Source organism: Diceros bicornis, chromosome 10, assembly GCF_020826845.1.
Source record: "Diceros bicornis minor isolate mBicDic1 chromosome 10, mDicBic1.mat.cur, whole genome shotgun sequence".
Classification (NCBI taxonomy): domain Eukaryota; kingdom Metazoa; phylum Chordata; class Mammalia; order Perissodactyla; family Rhinocerotidae; genus Diceros; species Diceros bicornis.
In genome coordinates this window covers 44,286,119-44,309,560 of record NC_080749.1, presented here as the reverse complement: position 1 = coordinate 44,309,560, position 23,442 = coordinate 44,286,119, and the positions used below count along the sequence as shown (strand labels likewise).

General features: G+C 39.4%; 2 protein-coding genes across 4 annotated transcripts in view; one reads left to right on the top strand and one right to left on the bottom strand.

Annotated features, from left to right (window-relative positions):
* The window catches only part of DPP4 (dipeptidyl peptidase 4), an 86,317-nt gene extending 73,490 nt beyond the window's left edge, over positions 1-12,827 (top strand). Inside the window, exons 24-26 of the mRNA XM_058549102.1 lie at positions 9,583-9,655; positions 9,929-10,002; positions 11,706-12,827. Of these exons, the coding sequence (XP_058405085.1) occupies positions 9,583-9,655; positions 9,929-10,002; positions 11,706-11,807 (249 nt within the window). The 3' untranslated portion in view covers positions 11,808-12,827. The remainder of the gene's footprint in view (positions 1-9,582; positions 9,656-9,928; positions 10,003-11,705) is intronic.
* An 8,755-nt stretch (positions 12,828-21,582) lies between these two features.
* The window catches only part of SLC4A10 (solute carrier family 4 member 10), a 212,320-nt gene continuing 210,460 nt past the window's right edge, over positions 21,583-23,442 (bottom strand). For all 3 annotated transcript variants that reach the window (XM_058549098.1, XM_058549099.1, XM_058549100.1), the window contains one exon: positions 21,583-21,649. In XM_058549098.1, the coding sequence (XP_058405081.1) occupies positions 21,583-21,649 (67 nt within the window). The remainder of the gene's footprint in view (positions 21,650-23,442) is intronic.

The following is a 23,442-nucleotide window of genomic DNA, read 5'->3' as shown; positions in this document are numbered from 1 at the left end:
GCATTACCCTGAAAAGTCCTTGAACCCAAATTACCAAATAGCATCCAGCAGGCTGGTTGCCTGATGGGAGAACCAGTGGGCAGGTTGCCCTGCAGATGGGCTATAGCATTGGAAATATGGTCTGGGTGCAACTATCCCTGGAAGCCCCGTGTGCTAGTGTGGATGCCACTGCAAAGCCAGAGCACTCTCTTTGGTGTCAAGCTGATGCAGCTAGAAATGTTAGCCCAAGTACTAGGGACCCTTCTAGCACTCTGGCCCTTCCAAAACTTTCCTGAGTCTATCTGTCATGTTAGTTGAAAACCCTGAAACTTACAGATGACAAGACAAATCATCTGATGTTTACATTCTCCAAAGGAAATTCAAAACTCTTCCCAAGACAGTGAATTAAAAAAGAAAGAAAAACAAAAACAAGAATAATTTAAGAACACAATTTCTCATCTGTGCCACAATGCTCAATACATGAGCTCCATATTAGTACATTGCTCTGAGCAATATTTGACTATTTTTGTAAGATGTCATCATTACTATGGATTCTGAAGCCATTTAATCGTAGCACAATAAAACTCAACTAAAATTTATAGTTTCGCAAGATAAGTGCAGACAGTTTAGTTTTACCCCTTACTTTCAGCTTTATTTCGCAAGGTTCGTTGGGGGAGAGGCGGGAGGGGTGCGCGTCTGTGTTTGTGCTGTGTGTGTGTTTTCATCTCTGTTTTTCAGTTAGGATAGAAAGGTAACAACCTGTAAAGTGAGGTGCACAAATGATGTCATATTATGGGACAAAGCAGTCCCATAATTGGACTGCCCTCATTTCTGCTAATTGTCCCACATGTTACTTTGGATTCAATTCCTCCCACTCTTTCTCCTCCACATGCAGTAAGCTGCCTTAGACATCGTTTCCCTTCTTCGTAACCACATTGCCCCTGTCACATGACCTATCTCCTTTTATAATAATAATCCAGTTTGTCTCCTCTTAGCTGTCTTTCTACACTCCAGTCTGCACCACACAGAGCTATGAGATTACTCCCCACCCACAACACTGTCATAGACCTGTTCTGCGGACTCCGTGAAGTCCAGCTCCCATTCATTCATCAAGTGTCCAACACCCTTGTTACAGTGGTCCAGTTTACCTGACTGTTCACTGTTCTCTGAATATTTCTGAGCCTTTCTTTTCTGTGCCTTTGTCCTCTGCTTCTTCTGCCTGGAATGTCATTTCCCCTCCATCTCCATCTATTAGGAAACTTGTACTGCTCTCCCCCTGGACTAGCATCCCCTTTTGACTCTCATGATATTTTCCTTATATATCTCTCAATCCTCAGTTTGTCTATCTTGGACTCATAGTTATTTTGTATTCCCTTTTCCCCTCTGCAGTATTATTAGCTATTCATGGCTTTACTCAACAATGTTTTCTTTGGATTATCCAGTATGAAGTATAAACCTTAAAACCTTTCCTGACTTAATTTAAAAACTTTTTGAAGGGAAACAGTATTATAAAAATTGTATATCTTCATCATTTCTCCCATTTTACAGCTGGAATTTTCTGGTCAATGACCAACCAGGATGCTCACATTTGAAAACCACCCCTCCTATGGTATGCCATATTTGCTGAGTTGCTGAAGGGCTTTCTCACTTATCCCAAAGAACTGAAAACTCCTGAAACATCAGAGGTGTACTGCCCAGGACCCTAACCCTGACTCTAGAACTTGGTAGATGATGAGTCAAAAGTTCTGATGAGTCAAAAAAAAATCCCATTCTGAAAAGTCTTTGAGCCTAGAAGCACAAGGTTAGTCCAAACCCTGACATCTAAGGAAGTCTATGGCACCTAGCCTACTTCCCCCGATGAACATTAGCCAATAGCGTGTTTCCTCTTCAACTAGCCCTCACCCTATGGGATAATTAGTTTTAATCTGCCATTTCAACCTGCATCTTTTTCCAGACTTTCCCATAGGCTCCTCATTCCCACACTGATCCCTCTACTCTCCAGCTCAACCCCCCGCTGCGGTGGCCATTTTCATCTCTCCCCTTAGGTGTTCGCTGCGTGAGGTAGTCATGTAAATAGAAGTCACTTCCTACTGCCAATGGCAACACACGCACACTGGGTGCACAAAGTCACTCTTTCACTTCACTGCACAGATGGCACCCGAGGACTGTTTAATCCTTCCACGCCAGGAGTCGGGTTTTCTTGGCACAAAATTCATTGCTGGCAATGGACACATTAAAACTGCCAGTACCAGGGAGCTAAAGGTTCCCAACGTGTTACTCAGAGGAATTATTTGGGTGGGTGATAGTTAAGGTGGGTAGGAGAAAGTGAGGCAAATGCATTAACTGAATTGTTTCCACCCTGGTAAGTTGCTTCCACAGAATGTGGAGAACTGAATCTAAGTGCCTATATTTGGTGCACAGCAGGCTTTAGAATAAAGCTGCCCTCCTTTGTTTTTTAAATGAGCCTGTGCTTTTGTCTCTGGCAAGAATACATTCAAAGATTCTATTTTCCTCCAAGGCCCCAGCTGCCCCTCTGGACCCCATTTTCTTTTACTTTTCTTTCCCAGGTTGTTTTTATTTCTCTGTCTCTCTCTCTCTCTCTCTCTCCTTCTCTCCCTCCCTCCTCCCACCCTCTTTGAAAAGACAAAGAAAATAATTCCTTAGAGGCTTTCACTGCCCTGTACATTTCCATGGGTCAGAGGGAAATATTTTGAACATGATTCACATTTAGTCCGGCCAGTTGACTCTCCTCAGCACATCCAGGATGAGAATGCCCAAAGTGTGTAATAAGAAAGGCCCTGATCTTTGTCCTTTTTTCAGCTAAAGAATCATCAATACAGTAGCCAGAATTATAGCCTTTGGAAGAGAATACAATTTTTAATAAAACTCAAATGAGTAAAAGGATTCATTATTATGTCATTGATGACCCAGATTTGGAAGAATTTAGAGAAACCCACATCAGCAAGAGAAGCATATTTTGTGAAATAAAGGTCCTACCTACCATTTGGGAAAGGAACTTGGAGGAACCATTTATAAACACCAGTAGAACAGGCAGGAATGCCATGGATAGTTGTTCAGCTTGTGCACTGCTGAAAGCTAATCTATGCTCCATTCACTAAGGCATGCACCTCTGGAGCTCTGTCCAACCAGAGAGAGTGCCCTTTCCTATTCTTACAAAGCTGTCAGAATATTAGGGGACCCTGGAACTGTGGCTTGGACCCAATGGAGTGACCTAAGCAGTGACTCCATAAGTCTCTTTTTGTAGATAACACCCACTTACTGACAAGTGGCAAGGCAGGAGCACTTTGATAGGATACCAGGAACTCAAAGAAGAAGGAAGACGTTCATCTCCCTAAAACTCCAAGGAGCTGGTCCCAGAAGCTCTAAGTAGGCAGCCAAAGTGGAGGGGTGACAAACCAGCGGTAATAGGCAGTGTAGCTCTGTGGACAATTCTTTTCTGCAACGAGTCTCAGTCCACAGCAGACAGAAATGGTGATAGATTTGAGAAAAGCAATCAGACAGCCAATGAGACAACCCTCACCCCCAAGAGTAATAAGAAAATAGCAACTGTGGGCACACCTTGAGGAGTGGGTTCCTGACTAGCATTGACGAATGGTCTCTCACATGGTCAATGATAGGTCTTTTAGTCAAACCTATAAAAAATATTAAATGTGGTAGACTTTTATTCACCCATTCAAGGTGCCTGATGTTTTAATTGTTCAGAAGTTTGTTACCTTGTTGGTGAGACAAAACATGCACACAAAATTTTTGGAGAGAAATTAAAGAGAGTAGGCAATAAAGCATGAACTTAAGTATGACAACGTGCCCAATATGTATGAAAAAGACTAGTGGTTTCCAAATTGTGACTGTGGAGCCCCAGGAATTCTGTACCTTCCAAGCAGGTGGGGAGGGGAAGGGAAGTGGCCAAGAAGCTAGGGGTTCACCTTCCCCCCACTCTTCTCAACCAAGGGGGATCCAGTTTCATTTATTTTTTTCATTCCTTTATTAAGTGCTCGCTTTTATTGCAAGACACTATTCTAAGCTCTTTACATGGACTATCAGGTTCAATTCTTCCTCAAATTCTCTGAGATAAGTGCTCTAATTATCTCCATTTTACTGACACAGAAACTGAGGCACAAAAATGTTATGTAACACATAGATACTGAGGGTTAAGAAAGGGAGAGGGCACGTATCTGAAGCCAATGGAGAAAGATTTAGGAGGATGGAGAGGAAGAGCATAGATGCTCTCCATAGGTTGCAGAAAGGGACGACGCAGAGCAGTACAGGTGACACATGAGTAGCGGGTAGAGCTGGTTTTCTGGGGCTTTGTGAAGCAGATCTGATGAACCGAGGGATAACATGGAAGAAGGGCTGTGGGAAGAGCAGGCCAAATGGTGGCAAATAAGGCAGGACATGACTGGGGAGGGGATGGGTTTATGAACACACGCAGAGAGAAGGATAAGATCAAGGGCAAGAGAAATAGGGCCCAAGTCCTGAGCCTTGTTGCCAAGAGAAGAGGGCAGCCTGGAACACACAGAAGGGACTGATTTAACTTGTAGAGGAGATTTATTTTGCATTTTGCTCAAAATTTGATAGGCTTTTGGCAAGTGTATGAAACAGTCATAGATTTGGCAGTCTTCTGCTAGCAGATTTGAAATGTTCAATCCTTAAGAACTGCTGCATCGTTAGGTTATGCAAAACAGGGTGCAATTTTGTAAATATGCCATCTTGTACTGATTTGACATTTGTTCTATTATCCCAGAATATGCCAAAGGGAGAGAGACCTTCAGATTTAAGCCAAACCTTAACTTGTTTGTTGAGTGCTGATAAAATGTTGACTGCTGTGTGATCTTTAAAGAAGCCAGTGTTGCTTGGTGAGGCCTGAGGTAGAGCCCCCTGTCGGGTTAACAGCAGATCTTTCCTTGGCATCTCACAGGTACAGTTGTTTGATAGACGTAAACAAGTAAAACATCTGATATAGTGGGTTGAATTATTTGTTTCTTAAAAATTTTCTGTGGCCCGTGTTTTCCGTGGCATTAATGGTGCTTCCCAAAATAACATCATTTAATGTTATTTAGAAGGCTTTGGTTGCAAGTGGGAGAATGCATAGAGCAAGTCGGTATACTCGTAATATCTCACTGAAGTACTGGATTGTCCATTAGACCAGTGGCTGTTTGCTCTTTCCACAAGAGCCTGGAAATGGTGATGAGTTGCTTGGCTGGAATATGAAGGAACACTGGAATATGATGTTCAGGGTCATGGGCTTTGGAGTTAGAGAGACCTATACTCAAATTCTATTTCACCACTACTAGCAGTATGAGCTTGGGGAGGTTACTTAACCTCTCTGAACCCTGGTTTCCTCATCTAGATAATGGGGACAATCAGATCTACTTCACACGGTTATTGAAAGGATTAAATGAGACACCTGTGCCTACCATGAAGTAAGCTTTCAAAACATGGCAGCTGCCACCATTATCCTGAGGAAGCACATTGTCCTTATGGTTCCTAGATGGCACAAAGGGTAGCTTAAAAATTGTTAGACCTTCTGTTTCTCTCAATACTTCCCCACTTTTATCAGCTCTCTCTTTTATTTCAAAAATACAAAGATTTATTTGTTGGAAGGTAACTGAGGAACCAGCATGATCCAACAAGCAGCTACAGATGGTTCTTCTTAGGGCTTGAAGGAAAAGCTCCTCGCAGAGATGCTGTGGAATCGGCACTGCCACTGGACCAATCCTTCCCACTTCGCTTTGCCAGACTGTTGCTGGCAGCGGGGCTCTCCGGAAGTTTCTAGCCTCGGGAGAGTGCCAACTGCACCACCATTGCATCCTTGCCCATTTATCACTCTGAGCTTCCTTTTTAGTAGTTGGTGATAGACTATTCGGCTTCTGACTTAGTCATCCATTTCCTTTTTTATTTCTGTTTCCATCGATTGGCAAATGAGGATTATCCTATTTTGGTGGGTTAAAATAGCACAATTAAATTATTTCTGATCATTAATCATACCTTAAATTAGTGCGTGCATTTCTTTCACTGGCTTTGAGTTTTGCCTTTCACAGGCTAAAGTGTACCATATAGTGGACTGTCAAGAGTCTTTCTTGATTGGGAAGCCAAGATGCTCAGTCTAGTAGGGAATGATCGGTGGTTCCAGAGGCAATGTGCCACAGCTGCATCTTTCTGGGGAGAAAGACGTTCTCTGCAGCCTGAGAGCCTGAAAGTGGGTGCGTGCCTCCAGGCTGCCTGTCTCCCTCGCACAGAGAGGTCCTTCTTGAGGCTTCTCCCAGGGAGCAGGGGGAAGTATGCATTGGAAATGGCACACTTATCTTGCAGCTGCAGGGGAAGCTTTTGTTTTATTTTTCTCTTGCTGCATTAAAGTATTTGTCTTTCTTTCTTTGTAGTGTAATATTGTTAATGTAAAACAATTTGCATCATGACACTTTTATCACAGTTTTCGTCTTTTTCTCAGTATGTTGCATTTCTCACCATGTCTAGTTCATCACAGCTACAGTGTGTACATCACAACATTTATCTTAGGCTCAGGGTTTTACTTGTTTATAAAAATTGTCTTCTTTCAGCCTGTATTCACTCCATTTAAGAAAAAAAAAAAAAGGCAGCCAGAAACTGTTTTGGTCCAAACTCCAGTAGTTATCACATTCCTTGCTAACTGTCCTGCGTGTTTATATGTCTCCTAACTATTACTCTATGTTTCATTGACATGTCTCGGTTTTATGGCTCAGGGAGGTTGCAGGAGCAGCTTTTGCTGTTCAAGCTGCCAAGCCAGGAAGGTGCGTGAGGCTTTTGGGGGTGAGGTGACACAGCTGTATATGTGGGTCAGGTCTGGACGTTCAAGTTGACTATCTTCCGCAAGCAAAGAGCTAGATTTAATGTGGGGAGAAACAAGCTGGAGGAGACAGCAGTGCAGTCAGCACAGGCTGAGAGCAAGACTAGCAGAAAGGATCACCAAGGAGCACTCTGATAGGGGCACCAGGGCCCGGGGCTCAGATTATAATGTTCACTGTCAGCTTTCAAAGCCCAGCCTCTGCTGTCTCCAGCTTAGAACCCTACACTGTCCTTTAGGGAGATTGATTTTGACCCTTTCCTCTCTCAAGGGCAGAAAATTGCTCAGGGTTCTATTGCTGCCGTAGGCTCTGCATCAGCTGCACAGTCAGAAAACACGCCTCCCAAATCTCGCAGGGCTGTGCAGACCAGCTCTCTTCTGATTAATTGTCTGAGAAGCCATGGGGACACAGGAGCCAAAGGATACCCAGAGTATTTGTGTACTACAGATTCCAGGACAGTTAATCAACAATTGATTTCTCACTGTTCCTTTGCTGGAAGACCACATCATGGGCAGCATAGGAGGTAAAAGAGATTCTGTCGTCAGAGTTTGTGTCCAGCTCTGATGCTTCCCACAGATGTAACCTGGTGCAAGTGACTCACTTCTGAATCTCGCTGTCTCCACATAGAAAGCAGGATTGCTACAGACCTATCTCACAGGGAGGTTGTAAGGATTAAATAGAGCAGTGCTTTTTATAAATCCTTTATGATGCTTGGCAGGGACTAGCACAGGGTAAATACCCAATAAATGTTAGCTATTATTATTTGTGGCATGGTGTATATGTTGAAAGTATGCAAAACATATCTCAGTAAGTTTCAGAATGAGAATATTTTATTCTGCTAGCTGTTCCCACTTGCCTTTGCAAAACTAGGACTGAATACAGTTAACAGTACGATGTAAGTGCTTAAATTTCTTTTATTTATTCATTTAATTTATATTTAGATGTATTAGATGCTAAGAATAATGACCAATATAGACAAATCTCTTTTCTCATGGATCTTATTGTAAAATGGGGTATATAACAAATAAATATTCATTGACTAGATGAGAAAAATGAGTGAATAGATGGAAGAATGAATGGGGTAAAATTGGCATGGATGGATGGATGGATGGATGGATGGATGAGTGGATTCATACATGGATGGGTTTATCTGGGACATCACACCAGATAAAACATTTCTTAAAAATAAAGTAAAATGAAAGTGTGACTTTTAGTGAGTCCTAGGTGTTTATTCTGAAAGTTCATGGGTAAATTCGCAATTTAGGTCAGAAATGCAATATAGTCAGGATAAGTGGGAACCAGCCTGCACAGGAATGGGAGGGCATTCACTCTAAGCTTTCCAGGATAAGGCGACTTTGGGGGCCTCAGTCAAGCAAAACATGTTGGGTGACTCTGACCTGAAAGTTATAGACAGAATGTCTTTTATCCAGAAACACTGTGTTCTGCATTCTCACATCAGCATCATCAATTTAGCCTGGGAAAAAAAAAGCCATATCTCTTGATTCCTATTTCTGTGGGAAAGAGAATTACCCTTATTCTCATTTTACAGAAAACAAGGCTCAGAGAGCAGCATCTCTCCAGGTGAACACTTCATTGATTTTGAAGCTGAGTATAGAATACCAATATTCTGACCTTAGCCCCATCCCTTTCCTGCCAGACCATCAGGGTTCTCATCAGAAATATTAAGCTGGTGTTAGCTACAAAGATACCTGTGAAATACAAACCTTGGCTCTCAGAAAGTTGACTTTGATTCACCAAGATGCTGTAGGACCAGCTGGCTGATTTTAAACCCATAGGGAGGCTACTGGCCCTTCCTGTGCCCAAGCCATAACGAGACAATAGAAGCAGACTCCAGCTCACCCCCTCCCAAAGGCACTACAATGTCTCTGTGACATTTTTACCTTCATCCCAACTTTGTAAACATACCCAAATTAAGATCAGATGAGCAGAGCCATGCTTTCAAAGGCTTTTTCATCCAAGACCCCACCCTCATTCTAGAAGTCCTGCTTGACTGAGGCGACAAAGCAGTCTTTAAAAAGCTGTCCTCACCATTTTTTGTCCTAATTCCCTGGCTGATTTGGGAACAACTTGCTCCAATAGCAACATTTTCCCCAATAAAGAACGAGGCAGACAACAACATCCCACTGATTTTCTAAGGCCATCCTTGATCTTTTTCACCCATACCCCTCCCATATGTTACATTTGACTAGGTTTTAAACATCTGTTCCAAAAGAGGTAATACTTGCCTCTCCTTTGGAGCCTAGCAGTGTGGACCAAAGTTCATATGACATATTGCAGAGTATGTTTAGTTGCAAATGCTATGTACAGGCTTTTTGAAATGTAGCATGTATGGCACCATGTGACACATGGTTGCCATGGCAATACACTTTTTGGCTGAACTACAGCATAAGCCCATGGAACATACATTGCTAATATGAGACTCTGCCCTGTGCTAATGCATAGGACAAAGCCAATCTGGGATCTAGGAATCAAGGGGTTTTGCATGCAGCCTGGGTGGCAGGTGCCCTCTTCCTGCATGTGCAGGGAAGATGTGGCATCCTCCCTTTCCAGTCCTGTCTCCCAGGCACAGGGCATGCTGTGCATTCTGCCATGCATGGAGACAGCATTTGCTTGAATATCGGTTTGCTATATTTTGTATCAAAGGGGGCCCCAGCTGAAAACATTTTATTTTGTAAACTGAAGTGAAAAATCAGTTTATGGCAGATCTTTTTTTGAATAATGACATTCTTTTTCCCAATTCCAGAATTCAACAGTCATGAGCAGAGCTGAAAATTTTAAACAAGTTGAGTACCTCCTTATTCATGGAACAGCAGATGGTGAGTTTCAGTTAATTAGACTTTTTAGTATCACAGACAGGTTTGCAATTTCACTACTGACAAAACAAAAGCATGAGGGGCAAGACTGTTACATTTACTTCAATAAAACAGTGTTGCTTTCCACAACTCACTTGTCTTGGGCTAAATGGGATGCTGAGTCCTAGAACTTCAATCAGTCCCTTTCTTCTTGTGTCTTTCCTACCCTTCCGCAAGAGAAAATGAGAAAACTGGAGCGGCTACTAGTTACTTGATGTTTCCTTTCTCTCCCTGCAGATAACGTGCACTTTCAGCAGTCAGCTCAGCTCTCCAAAGCCCTAGTGGATGCTGGAGTGGACTTCCAGGCAATGGTATAGCAAAACTTGGTGCAAAGAGAGGGAGCTTGCTGGTGGGGGCGGGTATCCCCTCTCTGGGCTACTTCTCCTCACAGAGGTTCCAGGAGACAGGACAGAATTAAAAGGGTTTTTATTTTTCTACTGAGAAGTTGGAGAAGTGATATCCTTGAGCCAGACACAGAGTAATGTTCAATCATATTAGAGAGTTGGGGTTGAGAAGCACAATATTGCATATCCTGGGAGTGTCAAAACACTGCTCTCCTATTCATGTGATTGTTCAATCTTTCCCTATTTTGATTCAAAAGTAATCACTTACTCAGTAAATGTGTGGCAGAGTAATTCTAAAGTGAAACCAGCATGATAATAGCTCAGCTCAAATGAAAATCCATTTCTGTCTAGTATGTATTACTAGCCGATCTAACAACAGTGGGATATTAATAATCAGCATGCTTCGGCTTTTGCAATTGCTGTGTTATCTTTTGTTGAACAACCACAGGCAATAAACAATTAGGCTTTTTTTATATAAAGTCAGAAATGGTTAGAGCTGTTGTTGCCTATACTGAAGGATGTTTCTAGGTAAACTGAAGTGAAATTCAAATTCATTTTCTGCACTAGACCTTTTGAGATTAAGAAGAAAAAATATTTTATATATATACATACATATATGTACATGTACATATATGTATGTATATACATGTGTGTATGTATATTTATATGTATATTTATGTGTTGCACTAAATATTTTTGTGTAAAATGCTTTCTTGTCTGTATTAACTACAAAAGCCTACTTTTCCTCACTCTCTTCTAACATATATGCTTTGCTCTGTGCTCAGTTCAAACGGTGCCCACTGTATAGGAGTGGGACAGTCTTTTGATACAAAAAAACCTGGTATATATCCTTTGGGTCAGATTTCTTATAAAAGGCTGAGGGTTTTTTTCCCACCATTCAAAGAAAAGACATGACAATTTACTTAGGCAATTTTTAGAAGTTAATTTATGTCTCCATAATATATGTTTGCCTGGCAATCCCTGCCCCCTTGTTTAATGCTATATGAGTTGATAAATTTTTGCCTCAGGTCATCAACTCTTTCTACATAAATGTCAGACATACAGATAAAAACTTCCAGTGAAAAATCTAAGTGTTGGCAAATAATACATTTGACTTTTGACTTCACTTATGTTAAACATATGTATGGAATATTGAAATAGATTTTTTCAGTTCCTTAGTGATATATATTAGGAAAAATTATTTTTACAAAACATTTATTTTAATAGAATTTATCTTACTGTCGTGTAGGAGAAATTTGACCCTTGGTAACACTTAATTAAAACTAGTGGGCCTAATGGGGTAAATATTCCTTCTTATCCATGATATGGTTCTAAGTGTCCTTTGAGTCAAATTTGAAAATGGATTTGGATATTTTAATTAGAATATACATATCCTTAAAGCACTATGCAGTAAAGCCAAATTCAACAGTAACTTCTCTTAGCACCTGCAAAGGACAATCAGCGACTTTCTGCAGAACAGAACACCACACCCTGGAAAAGCTCTGGAGGGAAATTAGATACCCTCGTTGATCACGTTTCGGTTTGTAAACGGATTCAGGAATTAAAACATCCTGTTTTATACCACGTATGCTCAAGAGCTCATCTGAATTAATTTAGGAAAGAAAAGACAACTGACTTCCTAATTCTGACCTTTTTCTTTCCCTCTCCAGTGGTATACAGATGAAGACCATGGAATCGACAGCAGTACAGCACACCAACATATATATACTCACATGAGCCACTTCATACAACAGTGCTTCTCTTCATCTTAGCACCTCGAAACAGCATGCCGTTTCAAGCTTATTAAAAGCCATTGTTGTTCTCATTATCTCAAAACTGCATTGTCAAGACGGTGATCTTAAAAAAAATACACTCAAAAAATTTAAGGTTATCTTTATTCCCAAATTTCATATCTATAACCCCAAATAGGGACTTCTGTCTTTGCAAGAGATTATTATTACCTTACAGAAGTTTGAATTATTCAGTCTGGTTTTGTTTATTAAAATCATTTCCACATCAGTTGCTGAAACAATGAATATGAATTGTTTTCCTGGGAGCTTTGCATAGGTTCCCTGGGTGGCATTTTATTTTTTTCTAACTGGACTAGTCCAAATCTTGTTCTCTTCTTTAAAGGGATAGCAAGATGTGGGCAGTGATGTCACTGAAGCAGGGGTAAGAAAAGAGTGGGGATAGAGAGAAGCTAGCAGGGCATGGCTGGGAACCCGAGTCCAAGCATGCTGACCCGACCAGGCTACTGTCAGCTACTCTCAGAGAAGAGCTGTTCACAGCCAGACTGGCACAGTTTTCTGAGAAAGACTATTCAAATTGTCTCAGGAAATCATATATGCAAAGCACTGACTTCTGAGTAAAACCACAGCAGTTGAATAGACTCCAAAGAAATGAGAGGGAAACTGCCAACAATGCAAGGCCCCCAGGTGCCAGTTATGGCTATAGGTGCTACAAAAACACAGCAAGGGTGATGGGAATGCATTGTAAATATGCTTTAAAAAATGCTGATGTTGCCTAGTGAAAGAGGCAGCTTGGAACTGAGATGTGAACACATCCGCTCGCCCTGTTAAAAGATGAAAATATTTGTATTGCAAATCCTAACTTGAAGGAGCCCTTGCATCCATTTTTCTTATTTCATTTCTTTGAGCATCTGAATTAAAAGAATATTTTAATTTCCTTGCACTTGTTTTTAAAAATTGAAAATAAACTAGAAAGTAATGTATTATTATTCCCTTTCTACATTCTGTGGAATTTCTCCTGGTCATTTAATAAATGTGCCTTCATTTTTTCAGAGGTAATGAGTTTTGTGTCTTGAATCAGACCTAAACCACTTGGCATATGGACATGTCTATCCAAAAGGCTCTTGTTTATTTTGCTTGTTATCCCAGACTGCCTTGTAAACATGGAGAGAGTTCAGTTTTTGTAAAAAATTATATACATAGAAATGTGTTAAATTAAGCAGTTCATAGAGCTTTTATCTAATATATATACAATTTCTGTTATCATACATATATATAACTTTTGAAAAATCAACTTAAAATAATTTTTGTTATTTATAATGCATAATTTATAATTTTGTCCCAGGGAACTATTTTGATGCTCATATTATAAGGACAAATAATATCAACAATATCATCTTGGTAGCTCTGATGGCTCAGTAGAAGGAAAAAAAAAAAGAAAGCCAAGTCAGTCACTTGTTTGACTAATTATTTTTGGTTGACATAAGTATATTCATGAAATAACTACAGATTTCAGGTGCTGAATTTAGCCTAAGTAATATCTAGATAACTGAGGAAACATGATTTTTTTGTTCAATTATTTGGAAAATGGCCTCATTTAAAAAAAAATTGATTTTATGAACCTAAACTTAGCTTCAGACCATTTGCAGGAAAAAGTTATCCCAGACAGAGTGAGCTACAGCATAAAAATATAAAAATGGAAGAAATAGAAAAAAAACTATCAATTCAACATGAGGCCAGTGAGTTATGCATAGGAATGGACAGAGGACTGTGAAATTCAGCTTCACCTATATTTTCAGAGTGTGCCATTGAGTAGCTTCATCTTAATTAAGTCTCAAATCGCACTCATCCCTTGGAACCATAAACCAAACTTCAAACCTGTAGGGCTTTTGTCATAATTCTATTTCTAAATAGAATTCAATCATGATGAGTAGCTGGACAAATCTTTGCAGAGCTCTATATCCAGAGATAGCAGTCATAGATCATGTGTTCACATCCTGGACTGAATTAACAGTCATAAAAGCAAAATAAATAGACATTCTCCTTTTATCATAATTGAAAGCAGATATTGTACAATATCAGCTACTGTACAGATATTAGTAAGACCATTGTATAATAGTAGATGTTGTATAATATCAGCTATTATACAGATATTAAGAAAATTGTATAAAATCTAATATTGTACAATATCTGATTTGATATTGCACAACTATTGTACAATACCAAAACTATATGAATTTATTATTCCTTTAGTTTCTAAACAAGCTAAAAGTTTTCTCTGGAGTCCAGAGGTAACAAAAAAATCCCAGCACATATTTTTCACATAATGAGCGCTGCATATGATAACGATGTGATTGAAGTTAAAGTAGATTTCATTTGACCTTCATAGGACAAGCTTTACTCTCCAATAAGAGTTTTAAACTAGCATATTGGAAAACGAAGGTAAAGAAATTGACAAGTAAATTAGAGAAAAACTTAATCTGAAGGTAAGTTTGCAACACACAGGAACTAACCATACCGCTAACATGTGTGTGTAGACTTGGCTGCCGTCGACAGTTCAGCCTCAGCAGGCACGTGGATGGCTAAGACTCCCTTTGTAAACCACCTGTGGAGTGCACCAGCACCCGGGGTGCAAACACCATAGGAAGGGAGAAATGTTCACATCTCTTCTATGAATGTAGAAGTTTTTTTAAGTTTTGATCAATATTTTTAGAAAATCACTTTAAAAATTATTTTTGGGGCCGGCCCTGTGGCTTAGCAGTTAAGTGCATGTGCTCCGCTACCGGTGGCCCGGGAGCACACCGACGCACCACTTGTCCGGCCATGCTGAGGCGACATCCCACATACAGCAACTAGAAGGATGTGCAACTATGACATACAACTATCTACGGGGGCCTTGGGGAGAAAAGGGAAAAAACGAGGAGGATTGGCAATAGGTGTTAGCTCAGGGCTGGTCTGCCTCAGCAAAAAGAGGAGGATTGGCATGGAGGTTAGCTCAGGGCTGATCTTCCTCACCAAAAAAAAATAAAATAAATAAAAAAATAAAATTATTTTTGAACATTTTTTTGTTGGAAACCTTGCTGAAAATGATTTCTTAAATAGTTTTCTTAAATAGCAGGCATAGCACATAATTCAATGTGTCTGGATAACTGGAGGCCACTACCATAAAGATCAATGATCACATCAGGCTGTATGTCATTCTGGGTGTTTCCTTTCTTATTCACAGCTGGTCACTGAGGCTACCAGTTCCACTTGGCATTTGCTGCTTTTTCTATGTTTCTCTAAGTTGATGTGAGAATTCCAATTTATAAAACTACTAGATTTGTACAATATTTAAGATTTAATAAGCTCTAAATGAAAAACATACCAAAACAAAAGAATGGCTTTTTTCATAAAGTAAGAGAATTTTGTTGTGCCAACTTTGTGACAGTTCTTTCAGCAGTGTCCAAGAAACCTTTTTACATACATCCTGAATGATCTGGAGTGTGTATTCAGGATGTCTGAGGGCTACAGATGGTTGAGAATGAGAGATGAATGGGGGTAATAAAGCATAACATCACTACCCATAAGAAAAGCTCAGAGCGTGGTATTAATAAGATCAACGTCATGCTCAGTAGAAATTTATTATCTTTCTGCATGTCACCTATCTGTGACAGCACTAACATTTAAACTCAATAATTTGAATTAATAAAAAGAAAGATAATTCCTTTACTGTTAAATGCAGAAGGGTATCTTTCCTGGTGTTACAGACTTTAAACTTCAACAAATTCAAAGTTCCTATTCTACATAATCTTTCATCTGAACAATCATCCCAAGTTTGTCAGATTATTTAAAATGCATGTATGGGGCCGGCCCCGTAGCTTAGCGGTTAAGTGCACGCGCTGCGCTGCTGGTGGCCCGGGTTCAGATCCAGGGCATGCACTGATGCACTGCTTCTCCGGCCATGCTGAGGCCGAGTCCCACATACAGCAACTGGAAGGATGTACAGCTATGACATACAACTATCTACGGGGGCTTTGGGGGAAAAAAATAAATAAATAAAGAGGAGATTCAGCTGGTGAGAGAGAGCCCCGCCTTCTTGAAAAAAAATAAAATAAAATGCATGTATGGTGAGAAGCGTGACCCATCAAACAACCAAAACCCTAATTATTCCATTAAGTTTCTCCTATCCAAAGTCATGATATTTATGACTCGTGAGCAAAAAAAGTATTTCATTGGGTAGGTTTGGTTTCCAATGTCAATCACAGAAAGATGAGTGACAAAGAAAATGTAACATACTGAGAAGAAATATTACTCATCTTACTCTGATTCTGGTTGCATGAGCCAGAATGAGTGCTCTGGTAAGGAGGAAGGCAGTCACATCTCGCCTCCTGTTGGAGACTCAGTGCATGGCAGCCGAGGCTAGATGGATATGAGTTAGAATCTCAGGTCACCACTCACAGTGAGAAACATTTTAAAGAACATTACTTAGCCTCTTTGAACCCCAGTTTCTTAATTTGAAAGAAGCACAAAAATACCTACTTCACAGAACTGTTGCATTCCTGTGAAGATTTATATATACAGTATGCCTGGCATTGTATCCATGCCTGGCACCTTCCCTTCCCCTTTCCCTCCTCCCAGTCACAGCTATTCAGCTTCTTCTCCTGGTTTGGTGACTCCATAGATTATACTAGTTCTCACCTTAGGCGTCTGTGTCCGCAGATGCTGGGCACACGAAGGTGCTCAATGAGCATTTGCTTTTGTTCCAACACTGACATGTCAGTGAGAATCCTCTCTGGATCCTTAATCATTCTTAATAAACTGAGCAGCAGCATCTTCTGAAAGAGTAGTCCCCCCCTTATCCACTGAGGATATGTTCCAAGACTCCCAGTGGATGCCTAAAAACATGGATAGTACCGAATCCTATATATACACCATGTTTTTTCCTATACTTACACACCTGTGATAAAGTTTATAAATTAGGCACAAGAGATTAACAACAATAACTAATAATAAAATAGAACAATTACAACAATATACTGTAATGAAAGTCATATAAATGTAGTCTTTCTTTCCCTCTCAAAATATCTTATTGTACTGTACTCACCCTTCTTCTTCTTGTGATGATGTGAGATGATACAATGCCTAGGGGATGGGTTGAAGTGAGATGAATGACATGGGCATTGTGACATAGTGTTAGGCTACTATTAGCCTGATGATTCATCAGAAGGATTATCGAGCCATGACGATGTCGATGGTTGGAGGTCAGGAGTAGACGATGTCGATGGTTACTTGAACAGAAGCACTGCGATACTGCAATAGTGGATCTGATAACCAAGAGGGTTCTATTAAGTGACTAATGAGCAGGTGGAGTATAGAGTGTGGATACACTGGACAAAGAGATGATTCACGTCCCGGGTGGGACGGAGCGAGATGGCTCAAGATTTCATCATGCTACTCAGATATGTGTGCAATTTAAAACTTCTGAATTGTTTATTTCTGGAATTTTCCACTTAATATTTTTGGACCACGGTTGACTGTGGGTAACTGAAACAGTAGAAAGAAAAACCACGGATGGGGGGGACTACTGTAGATTTTATTTATGATTCTGTACATAGCCTTTGCTGTCTGGATAAAGACCAGAGCACAGAACTAGGCTCTGGAAAGTTACAGAGGGATAAAACACTACTCCTACCTTTAAGAAGCTTATAAGCAAATGGAAGAAACAAGTTGCTTGGCAGAAATCTATGACTCTACACACACCAGAAGACAGGAGTACCTAGAGACAAAGCTAAGTCTATGGCAAGAATGGATGAGATGAGTAAGATGAAAAGGTGGGCAGAGGAAAGGTGGTTTCTGGACTCATAAGAGCCAGCCAGTAGGCTGAATTTTGTATACACTTAGATTTCGTTAATAGTCTTAGGATTACTGTTGATACCACGCTTTTTAGAACATTTTTCAAATAGGACCCAAAACATAATATATAAAGGAATGCTCTACATGAATGGATTTACAATAAAGCTTTTGTGTCTGGAGTTGCTTATTACGTCCCTAAGGAGACGTAATGAGACTGTTTGGTTTCAATCATAATACAAGTTTATAGACCACTCAGAAAGAGTTTGCTTTGAGCCTTTGACAGTCATCCTGGGTGCAGGATCCCTAAGGAAATGATTCCATTTTTTCCCCACTATATTCTCTACTGTGCTGCCAGGCTAATCTTTCCAAAAATTCATGCTCTCCATTATTCAAAACTCTTAATGGATAAAGTTCAAATGTCCTAATAGAGAACTTAACATCATTTATAATGATGTCTCTAACTTGTATTTCTACCTTTTCTTACAGGTCTCCACTACTCTCCTAACACTTCACCATATTGGGCTGTTTGCTGGATTCCAAAAATGCCATACATCAGATATGTCAGGCTCCAGTTACACCACATAGCTTTGCTTTTTTATTTCGTTTTTATTTCAATACTGACATGTGTTTGAGAATCTTTGCAGTTCTTGGAGTAGGTTTCCTTCTCTATTTCCATCCTAATTCATATGCTACCTCTTATATAACATTTTCCTCAAACTCTGCCCTACTCAAAGTTCCATCCTTCAGTTATTCATGGCTTTCATCACACAACCAAGTCAGTACATGTCATATTATGTTATGTCTACCCTGCTCTGAGAAGCAAGGATCACAGTCCTATTTTCAAAGTTCCAGCACAAGGGGTAGTGGCCAATACACCAATAGAAAATGAACTGGAGTGACAGTTGTATCAGTGAGTTGCAGCTTTCCAAGGAAAACATCCAAAGAGATCTCTAAATAAAGTGTTATCAGTAATCCTTGAATATTAGGCTTCTTCAAGGGGACTGATTACAAGTAGCCTTTCAAAATAGATAGTTAGAGAATCACCATATTATCCAAATTACTCTCATAAAATTTTCAAATGCTTGTGATCTCATCTCATTTCATTGCATGAATATATGCGATAGATATATTGGAAAATTTGGAGAGCAATCTTGCAATGATAGTAAAATAGTCAAGTGCCCAGGAGCAAACAAGCTACAGTTGAACAGAAACAGAGGTAGATCAGTGCAGACAGGAAAAAAATAAGCTACACTTTTAAGAGCCAAGAAAAATCCTAAAAGATCTAGGAATTATGTTGAAATGTAAGTTGCTTGTGAATTGTCAGTGGAGAGTTTCTATCAGGCTATGGGTTTAAAGTATACCGAGGAGATACTCCGATTATATTTAGGAAAAAACTTCCCAATATGAAACGCTGTTAAATGGTAGCAATTACAAAGTAAACTCACAAATGAAGAGAAAAATACTAACCAGTACATTAGAGTTCTGAATGCAATTACCTCTACAACATACTGCTAGAGAGCTACAAAAGAATAATAGTCCCATTTGACCTACTGTAACAAACAAAGAGGAGACAAATTTCAAGAAATGCTTTTCCCATAAGGGGTAAAAACAGAAGTCTAAGGAGTTCTAATAATGGGAAATCCTACTGATGACCTTGGAAGCTTTTACTAGTCATGGGAGCAAGGCCATTAGCACCCAAGTCACTGCTCTCTGGGAAAATAAAGAGATAACATCCTACTATAGCTCTCATAATATTTTGTTCATAAAGTTCAAATTGTTTGAACAGTCTTGAAATGTCTACATCACCAAGTTTTCTTAATATCAAAGGTGTCTAAATTTAAATACTATGTTCAAACAATCAAAATGTTCTACATTGATTCTGATTAACACTAAGAAAAAAAAGACAAGACACTTTGCATCACAATTTAAAATGTGCAAGAAAATTAGTTAGGATAAATATTTATTTCCACATAACATTTCTTAGTTGTGAAAAACACAATATCCTACTCACATTTACACATTACCTAAACTTTGCAATAAATTACATTCAAGATATTCAGTAATTTTGACCAGGAATCTGAAATTAGGAGGAAATATATAACACTACGTTTTTCTTATATTTTATATGATTTCAAAATATTAGGATTAACATAGGGATAGCATTAAAATTCACACAAGAACAAAATAACTATAAAAATACTCAGAAATACAGAATTTCATTGGATATGATTGCTTATTCAAATAGGTGATCATGTGAAGGTTTTAATTCACTATGATCGTTTTCAATAGAACAGCTATTAATATATTAAAAGACTAGGAGGCTGCTTTTGGAACTGACTGGTGTGTACAGCTAATCTAAATCATAAAACAATGGAAATGCTTACAATGTAGTATATGTATTATAAAACACACCAGGGCAACACATTTGGAATGGAAAGTTTCTGTATTTTTCCTTGGCATTTATAAACACAGACTTTATTAACTGCAAATTTTTCTTATATTCTTTAGGCTTATGTTCCATAAAAGAAATGGCTCCTTAAAAGACTGTGAGGGGAATTTTTCAGAAGGTATCAAAATGTTGAACCTAATAGAGGCTTTGTTGTTTTTTCATTTCTCTCATAAGCTTAATCACAAGAGGATTTGTTTTCACTTTTCTTGTGCACTCATACACAGAATATGTAATTAATAGTCTGGAAAATCCACAGGGCTCTGAATTATTACAAAATTGGACACTGAAGATTATAAGGTTGATGATCACTGGTCATTCTTAGGAAACCAGAGCACTATGAGATTTTGTCTTTATTAACTTCACATTCATCTAAAATGAAATGAAATACCGTATTTTTAGTAAAGCTCAAAAATTCTTAACTTTCCTTCCTCTTACATAAGCTTGGTAAAGATGGATTATTTCATATGGACTGAAATATCTGTAGAACCTTCTCAAACAGAATCTGAAATTTTCATTTAAAAAAATCATTTTTCTACAACATGCATTTAATTAAATTAAAAAGTGGAAAAGAGCTTTGCAGAAAAAAATTACAATTGGAGACCTGTCAGTCTAACATTAGAACATGATCCAAAAGCAGCATTAAGCAGTACATGACCTTTAGCAGCAGAATAACTGTACAGGAGTGGAATTTCATGTACAATGATTCACCATGTGGCATTCCACAAGTATGTATATAATAGGTTTACTTGGAAAACGTTTGTTGTCAATGGGAGAGAAATTTAACAGCATATTTCTGATAAAGGTTTATATTGAAAATCTCACAAAACTTACAAAGTTTTTCTAAAGCACTTCATACAAGCCTAGTATTTGATCATGTAATCACAACTTGAATTTTAAGCAAATACTACTTGACTCTTTGCATTAGTGTCTGATTCTTTTAAACAAGTTGTGAACAGGTTTCTATATATTTTTTCAAATGACTTTAAGTTTTAGTTACATACAAATTCTTATGTATTAAATGTATCATATTAAATCAAGGAAATGCATAAATATAATTATTAAAAAATGCCTTCGAACTCACTTTTTGATTGGGGTCTTTTGAAATAAGTCACTAAAAAAATAAAAAGAAGTAAAACTACCTTTCAAAATTCTTCTGAATGAAATTATCAGGTATCTTCAGGTCACTAAAGTAGGAAAATACAAACTAGGTAAATATGACTTATCTCTTTAAGAAAGCTATTGCTCTCATAAAACTGACAATGAGAATCCAGTGTTTACAAATGTCTAACATAGAGCAAGGAACACAGAGATTCTTGCATTAGCTACTGCATATGCTCATAAGGGTGTCTCACTGCTCAGAAGTTTAAACACAGAAATGAAACAAGTATTGCACTACTTACAGTATGAAGGTGGATTTGGGACTAGAGACAGAATTTACAATACATGATCAAAGCAGTTTTATTAATAATTGTGGCACTCTTCTCATGTATATGTAAAAATAATTTGAAGATCAAGTCATAGACAAGTCTCCCTGTCAACGCCTTTCCCTGAGTCAGCTTTCTTCTCTTTTCGGCTTTCAATGCTACAGGGAAAAAAAAGGAGAAATTTGTTACTGCAATCCAGCATGGCTACTGTGAGGTCTGCTTGCTGAGACACAAAACCCATCAACCCCAAAGCACCACAAGGGCCCTTAGGCATTGCTCTTTCATGCTGCGAAGCATAGATAGATAGCAACAATTAAAATCCCCTGCTCTCAGTGAGCTAGAAACCAAGAACTACAGAGAGAGGGAAATTCAAAAAACAGAAACCAACAAACAAAAACCAGACATTTTTAAAACAGTTCCAAAAGCATGCAAGATTAATACCAAGGTCTTCATTTGGGCAAATGAGTCACTGATGATTGTTGAAAATGCCAGTCACGCCCCATCTCAAGATAGCACTGACACTATAAATGGCACAAACAAGATGTCGCAGTAGGTATTTCTGGGCTCGGCTGCAAGTGGCTCATCCTTTGTGCACAGACTGGATCCTGACCTTTGGTGAGAACTGTGTCGTGGTCAGCAGGACAGACACAGCTCCACTGGTCTGGAGGAGGCGGTCCCCCCACACGCTGACCTCCACACACCTGTGCTATGTCTTCACAGACAAACCCTCACCCTGTCCATCAGAGGAACCATGTTCCATCTCACTCCTTCCAGAATAAACTCATTCCCAATTGGCTTATGTTTTATCTATTCTCCAATTAACTTTATCAATGGGCGAGCTGGTAATGCAACTCTACCTTTTCTGTCTTTTTTTTTTTTTTGATATTTTTCTGATGTACAGTTTTCCTACTCTCACGTTGACAGTTTGCATGGAAAATTCAAATAATGTGCTCACGTGCATGAAGCTCACACCAAGAGTACATGCCTCCAGAGGGGCAGAACTGCTCACTCCCCAGCTACTTCCAGCCCAGGGCAGAGCTCTCCACATCAGGGGCCTCTCCATGCCCCTCCCTGCCGCTGACACGAAGGGCAACCCATAGCCAGCCTCTGAGGCCCTGAGCTGGAAGAACCCACACATTTTTACTGTTAACTTCGGCCCTTAATATAAATTTATAAAACAGTGGATGGCAGGGAAATCCTTGGTTTTATAACTCTTCTGCAAGTAACCAAGTGACAGTTAAAAACCCCTTTTTTCTACGGGGCCTCCTGGCAGCTTTCTTAGTGGTCAATAACTTAGACACATTCGAAGAGTGTGTTTTTTAAATTGTTTTTCCTCCAATTCAAGCTAGAAACAGCCCTTCTCAGTTGTCACCACCACCCGGCACCATCAGGTAAGAAGTGCCGGAGCTTCTGCCATCTGTGGCACGCTGCCAGCGCTGAGCGCTGGTGTGAGCGAGTGTCTGTGGCACCCGGGTTTATGCCTGCCACACTTCTCAGCACACACTACTTACAGGTCAGAGCAAAGCAACGTTTTTCCCTTTTCTTGTTTCCTTCCATGAGAAGAGATGACAGTGTGCACATGATGTGTTGAGAGCCTTAACTCTGTATTTTTAACTCTTCTATCTGCATGACTCACTTTTTTCTACTTTAAGTTCCTTTCATATGACAAGTGTCTGCTACCCTAGTTTCCAAATTAACTTTTTCTTGGGCACTACCTGGCTCCTAGCCTCTTCTGCCAAACAAAGCCAATGAAAAAGGGCAGCATGGGGCAGTGGAGGAAGGCCTGGGCTTGGAGTTGGAAGATTATATTCAGCTCCCAGAAGCTAAGAAGGAGCTGTGTGACCTTGGGCTAGTTGTTTAATCTCCCTGGGACTTGGTTTCCTCATCTGTAAATTAGTTTTGAGCTAGATGGCCTCTAAGTTCCCTTGTAGTTTGAATGCCAGGATTCTGA